Source organism: Anopheles stephensi, chromosome 3 (assembly GCF_013141755.1).
Source record: "Anopheles stephensi strain Indian chromosome 3, UCI_ANSTEP_V1.0, whole genome shotgun sequence".
Taxonomy (NCBI): domain Eukaryota; kingdom Metazoa; phylum Arthropoda; class Insecta; order Diptera; family Culicidae; genus Anopheles; species Anopheles stephensi.
In genome coordinates this window covers 5840224-5858829 of record NC_050203.1, presented here as the reverse complement: position 1 = coordinate 5858829, position 18606 = coordinate 5840224, and the positions used below count along the sequence as shown (strand labels likewise).

The 18606-nt window shown below is 48.0% G+C and overlaps 1 protein-coding gene across 1 annotated transcript; it reads right to left on the bottom strand.

Moving 5' to 3' along the window:
- Positions 1–4716: 4716 nt before the first annotated feature.
- On the bottom strand, positions 4717–10214 carry LOC118510345 (forkhead box protein biniou). The gene is made up of 3 exons (XM_036052038.1): positions 8204–10214; positions 7181–7812; positions 4717–5500 (listed from the first exon to the last, which is right to left on the bottom strand). Exons 1-3 carry the CDS (start codon positions 9661–9663, stop codon positions 4974–4976), a joined length of 2619 nt encoding a protein of 872 aa, XP_035907931.1. The 5' UTR covers positions 9664–10214; the 3' UTR covers positions 4717–4973.
- Positions 10215–18606: the final 8392 nt, after the last annotated feature.

Here is an 18606-nt window from a genome sequence, read left to right as displayed (position 1 = left end):
CATTTGGCAGTTTGGCACATTTTTCATCACCTTCGGTGCCGCATCGGTTGTTGCATTTTGTCCGCTTCATCCGAGCGCCATCAAAGGACGGGCGCGAAGTCAACCAACAAACATCAAAGCGTTTCTCCTGCACGAAAAGGGCGTTCTGATGATGGCGTTGATGGCGGTTGGGCCTCCAAAAACCCCTTGGAAACAATTACCATATGCGCTCTCGGTGTTAGTGAGAACTTGCTGAATGCGCCTCCACCGTCTTCCCAAGCTCCCAGGCTCCCGGGCCCTCGTCTCCGCACTGGCCAACTGTTACGGATGGCGATGATTCACTCGACGACTACAGCGCTGATGAATGGAGCCGATTCACCGATTCCCATGGGCCGAAAGAGAATACGAAGAGGGGCCTCTTTTGGGCCAAACGATTCAATTCAGCCTCAACCTCGCGCTTTAAGCAGGACGGAAAGCATCTCATGATCAGATCGTGATCATGATCGTCTCGAGCAGGCCTCGCCGAAGCGCCCGCTCCTTCACAGCGAAAGTAGCTCTTGATAGGTCTGAACAATCAGAAATCAACGACTCTTTTGGGCCGCTGTTCGCGGATGGGAGAAATAGTTTCCCACACTAATTTTTAATTCCGTGCTGGAGGGGGCCACCGACCGACCGAGCGAGCGAACGTACCGATTCCCACAGGTACTTCGACACATTCCAGCCGCAGTGCAGTTTCCAGTGGGCAATGATAATATTTTCCCTCATTCTGCGCACATTGTTGCAATCGTACGGTAAGCTGGTTGGGGGGGGGAGTCCCGTTAAGCAGATTCTGAACTATGTTGATGAGAAAATGGGTGCGTTAAGAGCGGTTTGGAATTGCTGTTCGTCCCGATGTCTTAGATTCACTGTGGAAGCCTAGATTCTGCCCGCCTATAACACAGCTGTCATCAAACGGAACCGCCCCGAACGATCCTATTGACGAGCTGAACGCATCAAAACGAGCGTGACAATCAAAATAGTACCAAACTGGTAAAAACGGAAGCTACATATCACCGTTAAAGCTGCACCGTCGCCACTCGGTCTAGCCGGGCGCGGATGCAGTTTAGCGATCATTAGCGTTGATGCTGGGCCGGAAAATCGTTTCCTTAATTTATGTGACAAGCCAAACGCGTCCTTTTTCCTGAAACTAGACGCGTAACACGTTGCACGATCACTTCCAGACAGTCTGTCGCCGGCGGGTCCTAGCCCATGTCCGGGCCACTCACACACCGCCCTGTCATCGCTGGTGCTGGTGAACGCATTTGTTGTTCAATATTTGCGTTCACACTGAGGCAGCGAAATGTGATCCTCCAAAACAAAACGAGGACCCTTCTTCTCTCTCTCTCTCTCTCTCCCGCTTGAAAATCATCCACCAAGGATTCGAGGACCAACGAGCCATTCCGAACGCTTCAGTTTGCTTAGGATCGAACCGTTGCTCCCGGTAAAAGATCGTTCCGGAGCCAAATGCAATAAGTCAATATTGTCAGTTGGAACGCTTCAAGAGGCGTACTTGAGGCGACCCCTCGGACTAACCTGCGCTTGATATGAGGATGATCACCGAAAAATGCACCACCACAGGCACAGGTTTTTCGTACCCCAGATTCTCGGCAAACCGCACTATTGACATTCCCACCACTACTGATCGCTGAGTGTTGGAATGTGAGGATCGCCGAGATCCTCGTTGCTCGACCAGCTTTTTTGAGGGTTTTTTTGTTGGGTAACACTTCCTGGTTTCCTGAACATATTTGTTATTGTAAAGAATGGTATGTAAATGCTTCTGTTTTGTACGGGAAAGGAATGTAAACACACGACATGTTTATAGCACGCAAACAATTCTGCCAAATATCAAGAGTGGAAAATGGGAGAAAAATTCTTCGAAATACAAGTCCAAAGCTCCATTTAAATTGATCTAAAATCAATTCCACTTTCGCTGACTGTCAACCACCTAGTCTGAGGTGACCTATACCCCAGCGGAAAACAATTATGTTGGACTATCTCTCTCTCTCTCTCTCTCTCTCAGCTCAGCTAGGTATCAAAATGGGAAAAAACGAGGTTTGTTTTGTTTTTCTTTTCACTCTTTACTGATTATCGCTTTTTATCATCCCGAGCAGCCACTTTCGCGGTCGCTCGTACGGAAAAACGAGGGAAAAGCTGTGGATGTGGAGATCGAACTGAGGATCGCCACGAGGACTTGTTGGGCTGGTCTGCCAGTGGCAACAATTTTGCTGATAGCTGCTCACCCAGCCCCAGCCCCAGCCAACGCAACCGCAACCGAACGAATATCCAAGGAAAAACAATAAAATTGAAAATTATACACCTGTTTGCAGCTCACCGTAGCGTGAGACCGGTGGAAAAGTGGTGACGAGTGAGGCGAGTGCTGCTGCTGCTGGGGTGGATAAATATTTGGATTAAAAACTCGATACTCACCAAACAATAATTACATTTTACCCATTTTGCCCACCTCACTTTGTACGATCACGATGGTGGTGGTGGTGGTGGTGGTGCATTGGGCACAATCGACATAGTTGTTTGAATGGGTGGAAAATTATTCTGAGCGAGAGAGGAACAATGGTGTGAAGACTGTACTGTAAGGGGCCTCATGAAAATTGCGGGAAAATTGATTGAATTCCATAAAATCAGTCGCTAGCGTAAAGTAACGCAGAGGAAAACACAAAACGGGAGAAAAGGAAAATACGAGTCGAGCACAATTTCGAGCACTTTCCCAATCATCTCGTCTCCTTCATGACGCTTGCTTGAAGTGCGATACATCGTGGATGCGAATGCAACTCAACAATATGCGTTTGTTTTCCCACACCACGGTGAACCGTTGGGTCCGATTTTCCTCACCTTTTTTGCGTGCTTTTCTCAATCTCTACCCATGCATGCTTGAAGGGTTTTCCACCTGGTTTCTTGTAAATAAGATCTAATTAATTGCTTCCTTCATGGAGAATACGATCTCTACGCTCACTCTCTATCTCTTTCTCTCTTAGCAACACATCTCCAGGGGAAACCTGTACCCACACGCACAGCATGATGGAGAGTGGTGTTGAAGTGAGAATCGAATTCCCGCTCCCTCTTCTGCACATACCGATTAGCTCCAGCAGTTTTCCAGCCGTTCTGATGGTAATTTATTACCCAACGAAATTGTGCCTCACAACTGGACATTATTTATCAGCTGGAATGAGACATACGCACACAGGATCAAGTCTTTCCTAAGAAGCACAGTTTTGTATTTATGACTTCCCACTAAATTACGCTCATTTCGTACGTCTCTAATCAGCGCCTAACTTCGCCATATTCCAGCACATCTAGCACATGACCAATCATTAGGCGACTTCTTAATACCCCTGGGAAAGTCCTGCTCGGTCGTCGTCCGCAATCGTCCCGAACTGACCACGGACGTCTAAAAACCGCAAAGTCAATACGTTAATCCGTGTTCCACCAATCCGAGTTTCCTCTACCTACCATTCACATCCCTCTAATGCCTTCTTACCCTACCTCATTATCCTTCGCGCAACAGGATGTGCAGGAGCCACGTTCTGGATTAGCAGCCGCATCGTCGGACTTGGACGGGAAATGCCCATAACCCGAATGGCCAAATCCATTGCTCTGGTCACTCACTACCCACACACGTACGCTTAGGGACCAATCGGAAACTCCCAACCCGTCCTCCGGTTCGTGCTGAGTCGCAACCGCAACGGACCATCCTTAATCCTTCTGTTTCGCCAACAACTTTTCAATGCTTTCTGCCCATCGATTATCGACCGGTTGATTACGTTTAGGCCCGTTCGGTCACGTCTCTCACGCGGATAAAGGATACGAGTTTGGGAATGAATTGCGATGTGTTTGCAGTCACGAACAACTGTCACGCTGAATGATTGAATCATTTTGTGTGTGTGTGTGTGTGTTGGATAAAAAACGAAGAATAAATGGGATGTTAGGAAGGAATGCTCTTACCGTTTTAAATCTATTTTATTTGAAATGTAAAAAAGTGCTCCTAAAGTTTTAAAAACACAATCGTGTTTAAACTTACGAAAGCTGTATGTTCAAGTTCTCTGCGCTCAGAGCTTGCTATAAAAACATTGAAATTTATCATCTTCATGTTTCACTAGCTCAAACTGGGCGCGAAAAATACCCTCATTTTCTTTCTGAATATCCTCGGAACAGCAATTTTTCGATGGAAAACAACAGTGGGTGGAAAAACTGCTATAATGCGGTTTATGACCATGCTTTGCTATAATTTCATACGGGAATTTCGTGCTCGATATAATTCACGGAAATATTTCAACGTACGCAGCCGAAATGCTATGAAAGCAGTGAAATCAATGAAATGTTTCACTTTTTGAAAACATGAAATATTTCGGGCTATTTTTCTTATTTTATAATATAAAATTTATAACTGATGGTATTAATTTTTTTCATTGGTAATTTTTCTACAGCATATTATAATATATTTGAAAATAATTTCAACAGTACTCTTTTTAAGTAACAAAACAAAACAAAATTTAAAAAAGACAATGAATTAAAAACACAAAAAATTAAATCAACTACAATCTGTTAAGAAAGATCTTTGTTAACAATTTCTGGCATCCATTCCATTTCGTAGCCCTATTTAAGACCTTAAGATATTTATAATAATGCTATTTTTGTATTTCTTTCACATTATGTAAAACCAAAAAAAATAACCCCTAATAAGAATACTTTTTCTCTAAATGTCTATTTGTATTTTCTTAAATAATTCAACCGTGAAACCTCTTCAGAGTGCGTAGCCATTTTTTTATACACCGCATCTTTCCCACTCCCCGATTTGTATTGTCTTCCATTATTTCTCACTCATTCGCTGTTCTCGCATTTCCTTCTTCGCATTCTCCTTCACCTGCTGGACAGAATTCAAAATGGCCGCCTCGGCACACCTGGCCCGTTACCATGGCAATCGTCACGGTGCAGCACGGAGTTCAGTACGGAGCAGCCAAATTAAGATGGTTGCTATGGTGATGGTGATGCAGATGGTGCGGTGTATGCGTGTGATGCGTATGATGGCCAGGATGATGATGCGTTTGCAGGTGAGCATGATGATGATGATGACCAGCAGCACCGTTTAGGTTGTGTTGATGCAGCTGTCCGGTGGATGATGCCGCACCACCGGAAGGGGATCCATTTGCAAGCATCGAATGTCCAACGGCGACACCACCATAAACGTCACTTTTACAATCCATCGGTGTGGACTCGCTTTCCGACACTCCTGCGCCTCCTCCTCCTCCTCCTCCTGCGCCTCCTCCCCCTACGATAACTACGCTTGACTGAGCTTCATTGCTTCCGGGGACTGTGCTGGCGCTGGAAAGGATCATGGAGCCGAGCGTTGGCGAACCTCCGGTGTTATGGGTTGGCGCCGTGCCTGCTGTAGACGATCCGGCGGATGTGGACGAGGTCGAAACTGACACCGGTGGTGGTGCCATTTGCGTGAGAGACGCTATTTTCAATCCTGGAGAAGAAATTGAAGCATGATCTTAAATTAGTTACATTGAAGACGCATATAAGTCTAGCGTTTAAAAAGAATTCCAAGACTTTCTCAGTCAAGGCATCTATTCCCACGAATACATCAACAAGTTGCCACGTTGACACGATTAGAAGTGTTTTTTCGACTCCCTTTTTCAGAATCCATTTCTCATTCAACACCCTGCTCGTTCGTGCCCTACAGCGAGTTTCTTTTTTTAATGTCACTTGTCCCCAATCTTTTGGAAGATTCGTTTTCTTCGTTTTATTCCATATTTCCGTTCGAGAGATGTCGGCCTGGCACGCTTAGCTGAAACGTTTAGAATATCGAACGCGATCACCAAGAAAAAAAAAGAACGGGACCCAATTCTACAAACAGTGTCGACGTACGCGTTAATGGGGCAACTCCACAATTGCGGAGTATGCACTGGGTACGCACGCGACTGTGTCTACCGTTCCTGGCCCATAAATCAATAGTCTTAATCGCAGCTAAAACGATACTTTCAACAGCTCCTCAACACGCGCCTTCGCGCCTCTTTGCCGAGACAAATCTTTGCCTTACACGTGTCACGATCACGGTCGACATAACGAAGGCCAGCAGTGCGTATCAAGCTGCTGCTCGCTCCACCCGGCCATCTTCAAGTGGCCAATTAATTCCAAGCCTAACACGCGCCCACCACCACCAACAACGCACATACGATCCCCTGCCGGGTGATGAACGGGATACAAGAAATTATTGTTTCCTGCCAACTCTTCATGGCCACACTCGGGATTCCTTCACAACCCCCTCCACCCAACTCCGGTTGGAAGTAATTCTATCCCGCCAACGATATGCTAGACGCGATCGTAAAACTGCAGAAAGGTCTTAGACGGCAAAAATGGCTTTCGTCGATTGCACTTGCCGGAACAATGATACAATTATGTTGGGCGATTTTTCTTACATTCGAGGAACACACTTCAAATTGGGCCCCTTTTTTTGGGCTGCTGTATGAAGCGTGTGCCGAATGCTGGCTTAATTCGGCAGGCAGGCGAATAATAAGCGATCGATCGGTAACCTGACACGTACCGGGTGAAGAACAAATCGATCGAAACAGGGAACCAATGTGTACAGCTGGTGGATAAAGTTCTTCGGGTGTTTTGAATGAACGACATTACAATGTGGCCAGGGTGTGTAGTTGTTTGCAAGGATCACCCTTTCTAAGGTCACGATGAATTGGTGCAACAAATAAGCTCCACTTGACCAAAAGTTGTCACAGCTCTTTTCGGGTTCTTCGTCTCAAGAATACATTGTGTGTTATAGGAAAAGGAAATTGATTGAAATTGTGAAGTTGATTGGAGAGTTCATCCATATAAATTAATGCGCAACAGGCAAACAGTGTGCATTTGGGAATCTGATCTCTTCACAACTTATGTTTCGCCTTGTTCTGGGGATCAATAGTCTTCAGTTTTAAAATATTTAAGCAATGCTCCCAGAATTTTATTTAAAGCTAGTTATCAAACACGCCATGAAAAAGAGCTACATATTTCTGAACTCAACCAGGATCAGCAGATCTACCAGCAGATCTTTCAAGAAGCCCGACCATATCTACGAGCTCCGTAAGGAACCTCGTTTAAAATCTTCGTTAGAACTTCACTCCATTTCAAATACTGAATTTACAATTAAACTCACCAGTATCGAGTCCATACGGAGAAGTTGCCGCATTGGTGAAAGCGTAGTTGCCATACTCCAGCACACCCGCTCCCGTCGCCTGCTGTCCCGGCGATCCTGGAGCCTGCAGCGGTTCGTGCAGCGACGTGTGCGTGATCTTCGAATATTGGCTTAACCCATCGACGGCCGGATAGTGCCAGGACGATGCGCCGGTAGACGATGAATGCGGCTCTGGATATCCACCGGATTGGTGTCCTCCGCCGCCACCTCCACCACCACCGCTTGCCGACGAACCTTGCCCTAGAACAGCCGACGGTGGTGGTATGGTGCCATAGTCCGCGTACCCACCGTACGGTTGCGAAAGATAGCCACCAGACAGCTCAGTCAGCTCGTATCCGGTGTTTCCCGCCGGATAGAAGGCACTCCCACCACCATACCCCTTCAGCTGTTGCTTCCGCCGAAAACCACGCGGACGGCGCCTTAAGCTACCTTCATCCTCGAACATGTACTCAGCCGAAGCGTCGATCGTCCAGTAGTGGCCTTTGCCCGGTTTACCGCACTCTTTGGGCAGCTTCTTGAAGCACTCGTTCAGACTGAGATTGTGCCGGACCGAGTTCTTCCAGCCGTTGTACTCACCGTTGAAGAACTCGTACCTGTAAGCAGAAACGACCATACGGAGACCATCAGTAAAAAAGCTTTTCACGAGATGCTATAAATCATTTCCCCACCCAAAAAACCAATTAAAGCATTTAAGTGATCGTGCAATTTGAGAGCACGCCTTTTATGACAAATGTTCCCACCGTTAAGAAAAAATGGCACCGAGACCACCCGGAATATTTTATATCGGCCTAAATGGTGTTCGCCACAGCTGTCTGGCGAAGGGCCAAGCGTGCAAGTGTCCAAAAATAGACACCAACATGCGAAAGAGTTGTCAGATGATGTCATTAAGACACTCGAATCGGATTGGCACGATAAACGTCCACTGGTGATCCTCAACGTGATCCTCGAATATTTGCAACACCACCGAGGGATCAGGGTACTCACTTCGATTGTAGATACTTGTAGATTTCACTCAACGTACGGCGCCGATGGGGCGAGTCCTTGATCGCCATCACGATCATGTTGATGTAGCTGAGCTGAGGTTTCTCCTGCCGACGGCCCCCGTTTGGTTTCTTCTGGCCCTCACCGCCACTACCACTTCCACTGGCCGAGGTTCCGTTTCCGGTCGTACTGCTGAGCTGTTGCTCGCCACCACCACCACCACCACCGCTACTGCTTGCCCCATTGTTGGAGGATGCATTCTTACGACCGGTGGTACCTACGGTAGAACTCGCTACCGAAACCGGCGGAGTCGTCGATGTGGAGCACGGTGAGCCAAGCTGAGAGACCGGCGATACGGACGTAGATTTCGACAGGTGCAGTGACCCATCAGTGATCGTTATGTGTCCCCCACTGGTACTGCTCGTTGCCTGGACTGAATGCTGCTGGCCAACACCCATCCCGACGGAAGTCTCACCACGTTGGCAGACACTGCCAACCGAATCCGCCAGACCGCCGGAATCGTGAAGCTGCTGGTGATGCGAATGAAGATGATAATGGTGCTGTTGATCCTGATGCTGATGCTGCACAACGAACGGGTTGGACACGATCGTAGACGAGCTTGGAGATACGTTTCCCGCGCTGGCACTACTTCCATTGCTGCGCGATCGTTGCTGGCCGATAAGCGGTCCGATCGCAAGCTCCCCTCCGTAGCTCATCATTACCGAAGGGGAAGTTCCTCCCATCGATTCGCCGGAAAGTTTGAGCGTATTGATCGAGCTTTCCAGCAGGTAACCACCGGGAGCACCGCGCAGACATTCCGCCCCAAGCCCGCCACCATCACCGGCCGACGGTTCGGGATCATTAATCTGGGAGATCAGATACGGCGAACGGTGGTTGATGTAGTAGGACGGTAGCTTATCAAACGCGTGATGCGGATGGTGATGATGGTGATACATCGACGATATCTTGTCACCTTCCAGCTTGAGCTCTATGTTGGACGGGTAAGCGATCCCGGCTCCGATTCCCGGCGGCGATGAGTTCCGATCGTCCATCTCATCCTTCACATCGATTCCTTGCGAATGCTGCTGCTGAAGGTGGTGATGAGGATGGTGAGGATGGGGAGGCTGGAAGTGGCCATGCGACTGTGAATGATGCGACACCGGCTGGCCATGCGGATGAAACGAAGCATGATGATGGTAGGGATGCGTCATCGTCATAGGAGGACCACAGTTCCTTCCGTCGTCTTGTTGCTGCTGCTGCTGATGCTGCTGCTGCTGCTGCTGCAGGGCAGGATTCTCTATGATGTGCGCCGAAGCCATTACGATGTTGGACGACAGTGGCCGATAGTGATAACCGACGGAAGGATTACTACCACCGCCACCTCCTCCAACAATAATCCCCTGATCGTCACTAACATCCACCATAGCAGAAGACGTTTCCATGTGTTCTTCTGTTTTTATCATGCTTAAGGAACTCGGTTTTTCACATACAATTTTTTTCACATACACACACAAACACACGATATGATCACTCTTAATAAGCTCACAAAAATTTGACTTTAGGACACAGTTACACACTTCAGTTAGCCTTCAGTTGCTCTCTCTTCACCTATTATTTGATCACAAGATTGCTGACACAATTTCTTGATCACGCTCCAGAACCAGAGCACATTGTAAGCACAATTCTACACCATCGATCCGGTTCGAACACTTGATCAGCACTGGTTGAGCATCGGGCGAGAGTGTCCCGCGTACTCGAACGCGTATTCGCGCCCCGGCTAGAATCGAAAGTTGCGCAGCGAAGCAACGACCACGACGACGACTAAACCCCCGCTGGTCCGCACTTGACGAAGCGTAATGATCGACTAATTTGAGAAATCCTTCCGAAAAAACAAAATACCACACCGAAATGTAAACAAACGGGCGCTGGACGGACGCCCGACCCGACGGATCGAACTCGGCTTTCCCCGGCCGACCCTTTTCCAGACCACACCGTCGACCGTCGTCCAGACGATCGAGAGGATGGGTTGCACGCTTCTACTAACGCCATTGCCGCAGACCGAGGCAAGGGAATCGTTCCCCGGACTCGAGCCGTTTGCTCTGTTTCAGCTCGAGATCTCACTTGCTCTAACGGCTGCTTCTTCTGCGCGCTTCGTTTTCCGGGCGAGGGGTGTTTTCCATTTTTTCTTCTTCTTCTGCAACACACAGGGCTCTGTTTGCCGGAACAGAGGGCGGCTAATGTCGGTCGGGCTTTGTTTCACGCGTCGCTTTTGAACCCATCGATGTGTAACGCTATACTATTTTATTGCATTTACGAGCTGCCTACACACACTCACACACATGTGTCCAGCTTGGTTTTGGGCGTTAATAAAGTAGTAGGTAGATTTTGACTTGCTGTACTAAACTCGCTTAATACAGCAAACCAACCCTAAACATGATTCTGTTTTTTTATTCGTGAAGGTCGGCCTGGCCGTATTGTTTTAAACATGACTCTTGAAGCCATAAGATACAAACATTGAAATCATATTAACATTCCCAAGTCCTCGCATACTCCTTCAAGGGTTAACTCCTTCGCTCACACGGCTCGTTCCGCACAGCAGTACAGCTTGCATTGCCATTTTTATTTTTAATTCGCCGCGTCTGCCATTGCTGAGTTGGAAATTCTCAAGCGCGGCATGATCCGAACCTCACCCTTTCCAAAACGTACGCCATTCGTTCCCGGCAAGACGTCGAATCGCGGGATCATGATCGAGCTTCATTTATCTTGCCCTGCATGGGAAAATTACCAGGCTGGTGGTGGTGTTTGCTGGCAGAGAACACACACCCAACCCAATGAAAAGACAAATGGCTAGAATTAATGGATGGCATAGGTGGCGATCTGTTTGCGATACTAATCTGCACACCGTACGATCGTTACAGGTAGACCAAGTTTCGCCTCTTCTTCTTGGCCTGCTCAGGGCAGACCACGTCCAAAAGACATGGCCAGGAACCGTCAAGTTTCGCATATTGTAAGGTTAAATAGATACATACAGTCACACAACACATTCACTCACCACACGCATCCCCCCACAGTTGAAGTTGCGCTCGACTGCGCCGAAGCACCACCGTACGTGAAGCTTCCCAACGGAAAAAGGCGGAGCTAACGATCGAGCTGGACCCAGCATTCTCGGCCTCCGCTTGCAAGAACAACTGCCAGCAGCTTTCAAACCGCTGATCCGTTCCACCCTAGGGGGACTTCTGCGCTGCAGGGTCCTCTCCCCACAGCTACCCATGTCGCGGTGTGGATGCGTAGGGATGTGAACGAATGAGCGTGAAGGTTGCGTGAAGGAAACCCCTGGCAACGCGACTGCAAGAAAAGCAAATCAATCAAGCAGGCATCCCACGGTTGGCATGGTGAACCAATGGCGTACGATCGTGAGATTTAGTCCATGGTCGGGGAATGTGTCTTCGCTTCCCTTTTTTTCCCCTCACTCCTCCATTGCCAAATGTCCTTAGCCATACCGTTTTAAATTCTCCTGATGAAGCTCATATCAGGTTTTTTCGTTAATAAAGAGGACCAAATTTGTTCGCAACTACTTTAGGCTCGGGATCTTCTTGCTCAGCATATTCGGCAAGCGTTTCTTCTTGGTGCGTCGTTTGTTTATAAAGCAAACCATTCAATGGATTCCTCTGACTTGTGTAATGCACTGTAAGCGAAAATTTTCGAGCATCACGGAGGAACAATCAAGAACTGAAAAGTATGTATCGAATGCCATGCCTTTCGATGTGTTCCGATTGAGAATTGCGCGTTGAAAGATGTCCACTCAGCTTAAACATACAGCTTGATCAACTGACATAAGTTATTAGCTCTTGTAGCTTACAATAACTTCAATAAAGAATAAATGCTGCTAGGAAATATTGAACACACCCAACACTTCAACTTCGCTTTCGGATATCCTCCAAGTAAACATGGATTCCCCGAGCAATAAAAACGAAGAACTCTCGCAATTATTATACCCTGAACGATCATTACCCAGTGCAGCATAATAAAAATGTAACGAGTCTTAAGAGCCCGCCGCCAAAGCACTTTTTCCATGCCATTTTGCCGCATTTCGGGGTTTACTATTTCGCGTGTTGGGTAAACAAATAGTAATCACCCTGTCTCGCAGCTCCCATGCTTTGCTTACATTTTGGGCCTAGTTTAATCACACCAACGCCCCCAGTACACTGCGTAAACCAACACAACAGTCCGGCAAAGGTCAAGGGGCTGGACCCGTAATAAGGCGCCAACCTGGCTGGTCAGCCCAAATAATCAAACAACAACCGGCTCATCATCATTCGCCACGAGATAATCACAGCCCCAGTACACAAGAGCGAACGTGCGATTCATTCACTAAAATATGTTGTATATATCTCTCTCTCTGCATTCTGCTGTAAATGTTTATGATAGCAAAAGCAACCCCCGTCACCGGCCGGGATCCTCGCACCTTCCAGTCCAGTGCGGGACCAATGCTCCAGGCCGTGGCACGGCGATCGCAACCTTGTCTGGACACTGGCAACGCCGGCCACTTCGACCGGTTTGATAAACAGTGTTTTATAATTTATAACAAAATACAAATTGTTTATATAAAATCCCCCGGTCGCTCTCTGCGATCGTACCCCGACCGTTTGCACAAAAGCACATCACATTTGGCCTACTCCAGTGGAGTGTAATAGAGCTGTTTATATGCAGCTTTGCGCTTGGTTGCTTTTTTTGTTGTTGTTGCTCTTTTCTGCTGTTCCCTAGACCATGTTCGGGACACGAGTCCAAGCACGTAGGACCAAAAAGGAAGGAAGTTCCTTAGGCATCCCTGAGCTTAGGTCCACTCGGATCAATTGGAGGATTTGTTTGTGTGCGGTCAGATTTTGTTGTTTGTTTCGGAGCTCGTGGCTTAGGAAGTCTAGCGTATGGTAACCTCACGCCTGACCACACACAAGATCGAGAGAGAGGGAGAGAGAGATCGGGATCTCGCGCGATCACACGTCCATGTAAACAGGAGGGCGCCAAATACAATACGCTAAAATTGTTTGTAAACACGTGCACACTTGCGTATTTGTAAAATTTCAAAACATATCCGACCCGAACTCCGAAATCTACCGTCCAACCGTCTCCGGGGCCTTTTGCAGGGCCCGGTAGATGCCTCAGGTGCTTCTAGTGCCCGGGCACGGGTCGGTGATGGGGGCGGTTGGAGGCCATGTTTATCATCAAACCATTCCGGGTGCCGATCAGATGGGAACCTCTTTTTTTCCTTCCTCCTCCTCCTCCTCCTTTCGGGAAGCGAGAAAGTCCGAATCGTCCGGAGCGAAGGACCACTCGTTGGCTGAAAGTGTAAACCGTTGTCCGTTGTTTAAATTTTGTGTTTAATGAACTTTAAAACTCCCACCAACCGACCTTAACCTACACCGATGGGTAAACCTGCCATGGAACAAGGAACTGTTTACGGTGAAAGTGTTGTCAACTTGTTTGAAATTTCGATCCGCTATGTGTGTGAGTGTACGTGTCAATAAATAAACCGTAGCCATTTTGTGTAGTAAACAGTGGACCGGACTGAAGTCTTTAGTAATCGCATGAATGAAAGATTTTTTTGCGATATGCTTAGGTGGGTTGAACAGGTGTTTTCGGAAAGGGATATACAGTCCAGCTGCAAGGAGATACTATAGGAGACTAAGCTTCAGAAACTTGGAGAGTTTAATCTAAATTATAACTTAGATAGAAATTCAGGACCTCGGTGTCTTTGCATCAAAGAGTTGGATAAGGAGCCTCGTAACAGGAAAATCGTCTACAAAGAGGCCTTATCTACGAAATCCAATGTGCTCCATCGTCCTAAGGTCCTTATAGTCCATTCCAGCTGTGATGTTTTAAAATGCAAGGTTCAAATAGCTGAGCCCTCAAAGAAGATCAAATTTGTAGCTTGTTAATCAAGTGAGAACAGTTTTGTATAAAAATATAAGAAAACATATTTTATTCACTTCTAAAGGACCGTATCCCCTCGAGGATATCTGATCAGATCTTCAAAATTAATAGTTCGAACCTAAAAATCGTGTGCTGTATTTCATATTACGATCTTCTAATCGGTTATTAGGAGGAATTAATAGAACCAACAGCGATTCTACATCACTTCCTCCCAGCTGTATCTGTTTATTGAATTTTAATGCACGCCGTTTTGGAGATCAAACGATCTTCCTCCTTCGATCGTCTTAAAACCTTCACACCGACATCAATGTCCTCAGCAATCGAACCACCTCAAAGGGACACACGGGACATGAAAGGCGTCAATCGATGATCGACTCCCGGATTCCGGTCCCGAATTTCCGATCAGCGTACACCGGTTCGATCGTGCTTTCAACACCCCCCCCCCCCCCCCCCCCTTATTTTCCACCGGCTTGGTTGTAATGGGTTGGTTTCCTTGGCCTTTTTTCCCCCCGTTGGAGCAAAAACTATCACCACCGCCGCCGCTAGAACGAACCGTTCGAAGTATGTGCGAGGAAAATTGGACACTGGAAGCCAAATGGGAAAATAAATCATCATCCCGCAAGCAGCAGCAGCAGCAGAGAGAGATCAACGATTCTTTGATCTTTGCCATGCTTTTCCCGTGCCCGGGGTGCCGTGCCCCCTCTGCTACCCGCCCTTTTTCGCCGATCTAGACGACCACTAAAAAGATGGCGGCTTGAGACGATGTAAAGGAACACAGCACGATCGCGCAGCAAAGCGTTCAGAAATCCATTAACCTCCCAGCCCGTGCTGGGGATTCTTTTTCCTTTCCTTCTTTCTTTCTTTCTTTCGGACGGGGAAAAAAAACGGGAAGGAAAAGCCCGGTTGGTTTGCCCGGTTCCGATTATTAGCACCTCATGATGGCCGAAGGTGCGGGAAGTCAAAAACCAGAGCAGCAAGCCATCGCGCGCACCGCATTTTCCGAATCGGCCATTAAAATCGAACCATATGCTTCCCAGCGTACGTCAGCGGACGTCGTGCCTCGGCGAGCGAGTCCGTGTCCGTTGGCGAAAGGTAATTAGAACATCATCGGAAGTGTTACGGATGTGTTGAATGATTATCGATCCCCGAAAGCCAATCGATCGATCGATCCGGCGGCCCTGAGGGGGCCTTCGCACACTGACGTGCTGCTGTTTCAACAGAGACTCGGGCCACCGGGTTTCGAACTGAGCTGGCCGCTTTTTAACACCCTCGCAGGGTGAGCGGACCTACATACAGCTCGGAATCTGAACACATTTCTATTTTTGTGCCCTTCGATGATTCGTGATCCCGGATTCTGTGAGAAAACTGCTTGTCTTGCTGGTCTCGGAAAACTTTACAGAACTTTTATGAAACGACGTGCGGTCACTTGCCATTAGCACACCACAAAACCGCACGGTCCTGATCACCATCTCGATCTTGTCCGATCGAGCCCAAGTGCCGAATGCAGCGCAATTGAAACAGCGTAACGTCGATCGGTCATCCGAATGGCATCCATCTCCATTCGAATGCAATTTAAGTTTTTCAACTCCTCACTCTCATCCTCCTCACATCCTCCCCATCAACTGGAATGCATACCGCCGGGTCGGAAAAACCCCCCGTACCCCGGGAAAGGCGCGATTTATAAATTAATTAGTGTAAAAACATTAAAATGTCATAATTCCCCGGGGCCTCGGGCTTGCCCCTTTGTTTACATCAGTGTGTACTAATTATACGCTTTGTTTACAACGGAACGCGTAAACAGCGGGGCCAGCCGCCACTGGCCGCGGGAAAGCTGATTTTCCCGGGAAAGTCATCCACACAGCACAACTCATGACTCGTGAGCGCACAGGCTCGACACACGAGAGCATTCAGGGAAGCGTTTTGAGGTTTTTCTTACGGCCCCGAAAAGCCGTAGCGAGTCGTTCGATTGAAGTCAGCGTTCGGGGAAGCTGTGGCCAACTTCAAGCTCCCATGTCTCAAAGAATTTAATTTCTAAGGCTTGGAATACCTAATACCCTTCCATCCAGGTATGAGCTAAAGGCGTAGCTGCCGAAAGACTAAAAATAGTGTACAATCATCAGCCAAAAGTGCTGCACATGTGTGTAGCTACAGGCCGCTTCTACTGGTCACCTTCGGCCGAAATTATTACGGACAAAGAGAATCGACGAAATTCATCCCATTGGTCACCACAGCAATTATTCCCCAGAAATATCATCAATTTTCCCCACCTTTCTTTTACGACTTTTTCGCCTATTGTTTTTCCCGTCGGTTCTTCATTTTATTCGCTCCACACGCGCCATGTTCGACGGGTAATCTGCTTTATATCACCCGTAGCGATCGATTATCCGAGGACGGGTGGTCGAGTCCAAGTGTGCCAGCACCAATTTCCATCGTCTGCAACCGGGACGGGCGAAAAACCCTCTGCCTGGGGGAGATTTATGCTGACGTGTCAGTGTACGAATGGCGCACGTGCTGTTTCCTGCCCCGGGTTGCCTAGGTTGCGCAGATCCTGCTCTGATCTAAATTTCGCTTTGCACGATCGCGGGTCGCTTCTCGTACACCGCGATAAAAAAAACCCCGATTTTCAGCTCTTTTTGCTGAAAATTTCAAATGATCGCGATCGTCCACAATTAGTTGGATCGCTTGGAACGTCACTTATACCCGGCCGACCACGACCACCCAGCCTTCGGCAAAGCGTTGCGCGAGCAACCACAGAACGAGCTTAAACATTACCAGCGCGGCATCCAGCCCAATACTCCAGTGACGTGAAAGACGATCGTTTTGGCGGCTGTCAAACGATGATCTCTTGACGTCGGCCAAAGATGAAAGGACGGTCGTTGGCGAGCCGTCAATATTCTCACATGATGGTTTCGACTCGGTGCATGTGGAAATGTGGATGGTACAAACTATTGCGCGATTCCCTTTCTCGAAAGGACTTCGGTAACGGGCCTTCCGAAGCCGTTACACACCATTACGTAGCGTAGGGATAATGCGAAGGAAAACGGGGGAAAAGCATCAGGATTGTTTTCTAAACGTGCGTCTAAACTCGATCGATCCATTTCAATCCATTTTCCTGCCCGACCCTACGGGAGCAGGGCCGGAATCGATCGGATAGGTCGATGAAACGAGCCGGATTATTTATTTGTACAAAACTCACGCCGTTTTTCCGACCAGGCGCCACGTGATCGGTTTTTTGATGAGCTGAGCGCGTTCCTCGTTTCCTCGACCGCGAGTGTTTTCCCTTCCAATGGTAGATATGCTAGCGGCCGGTTGTTGATCCCCGGTAATGGATCAATCTTCATCAATCTCGCGTTGTGGGCGCCATGTCTAGAGTATCTACAAAGAAAATACTGATTGCAAAACACCCTGCTCCATCTGTTCGTACAGTACACCACAGATGATCGGTTTGCCGTCAAACCCCCGAGAGACCTAGACGACCTCTATGGCTTGTTGTTGTGAAAGCCTCAATGACTAATTACCATTTATTATCTGCTTGACTTGACAACACGACTTCTGTCCGCAGGCTCACGTTTGACCACCATCATAGAATTTGAAATGGCTAGAACCCGAAACCCTATCCGGCCGGCGTCTTCAAGCGCCGGCGGCGTCACCAAGTGGCCAACGGTGGTCCTTGTGGTCCTTGGGACCAGAGCCTACAGGGCACCAGTCGACAAGTGCACCGACCAACAGTAACCGAAGGGCAGACACGGGCAACAGATGGAGCGAAAACAAAGATCGATTACACGATCCAGCTCTTCACGGGAGACACACTTAGGCATTGGCAATTGGGCAAAGGCGTCCGGGCTGCATGTGACAAATTGACGCCACGGTGCATTTCACGTGGGTTGGTGCGTGTTGTTGCTCTGCTTGACAGCCCACCAACAGAGAGAAGTGGCATGGGTGAGTTGGCAAACTTTATGGCGTCGGATGAGAAAGGTTTGACCACGATGCACATATGGTGTGATGATGCGTTTGGGCCATTTGGTCGTGAAGCTTAGTTGAGATGATATCACTTTAACTTGAACCCTATATTTACTTCTAAAATATATTCTTCTACAAGCAGCTTTAATCTTACAAAACTCCAAAAGGGAGATTTGTTTTCGGCATTTTCGTGTGTAATTTGAATGTCTAGTCCACCTCCGAAATCTTGCCCAACGCTCATGTATGGACACAGACACGTTGGCCTACCATCAGACGGCCGGTAGAATGCCGGGGTTTTTCTGGGCAATAAAACATGATCAAGCCATTTTTCTTCGAGGTCTTCGAGGGTCGCCTCCCGAAAGGCGTACCCCGTTTGCCACCGAAAATGAACCTCACAAAACTCAGACCCCGGAGTAACATGTGTTTTGCTTCATGTTTCCTCACTCCCCGGTACCTCGTTGTTTACATTACCGCGTGAAGTAGCGAAGGCCATCACCGACGGCATCACGATTTGA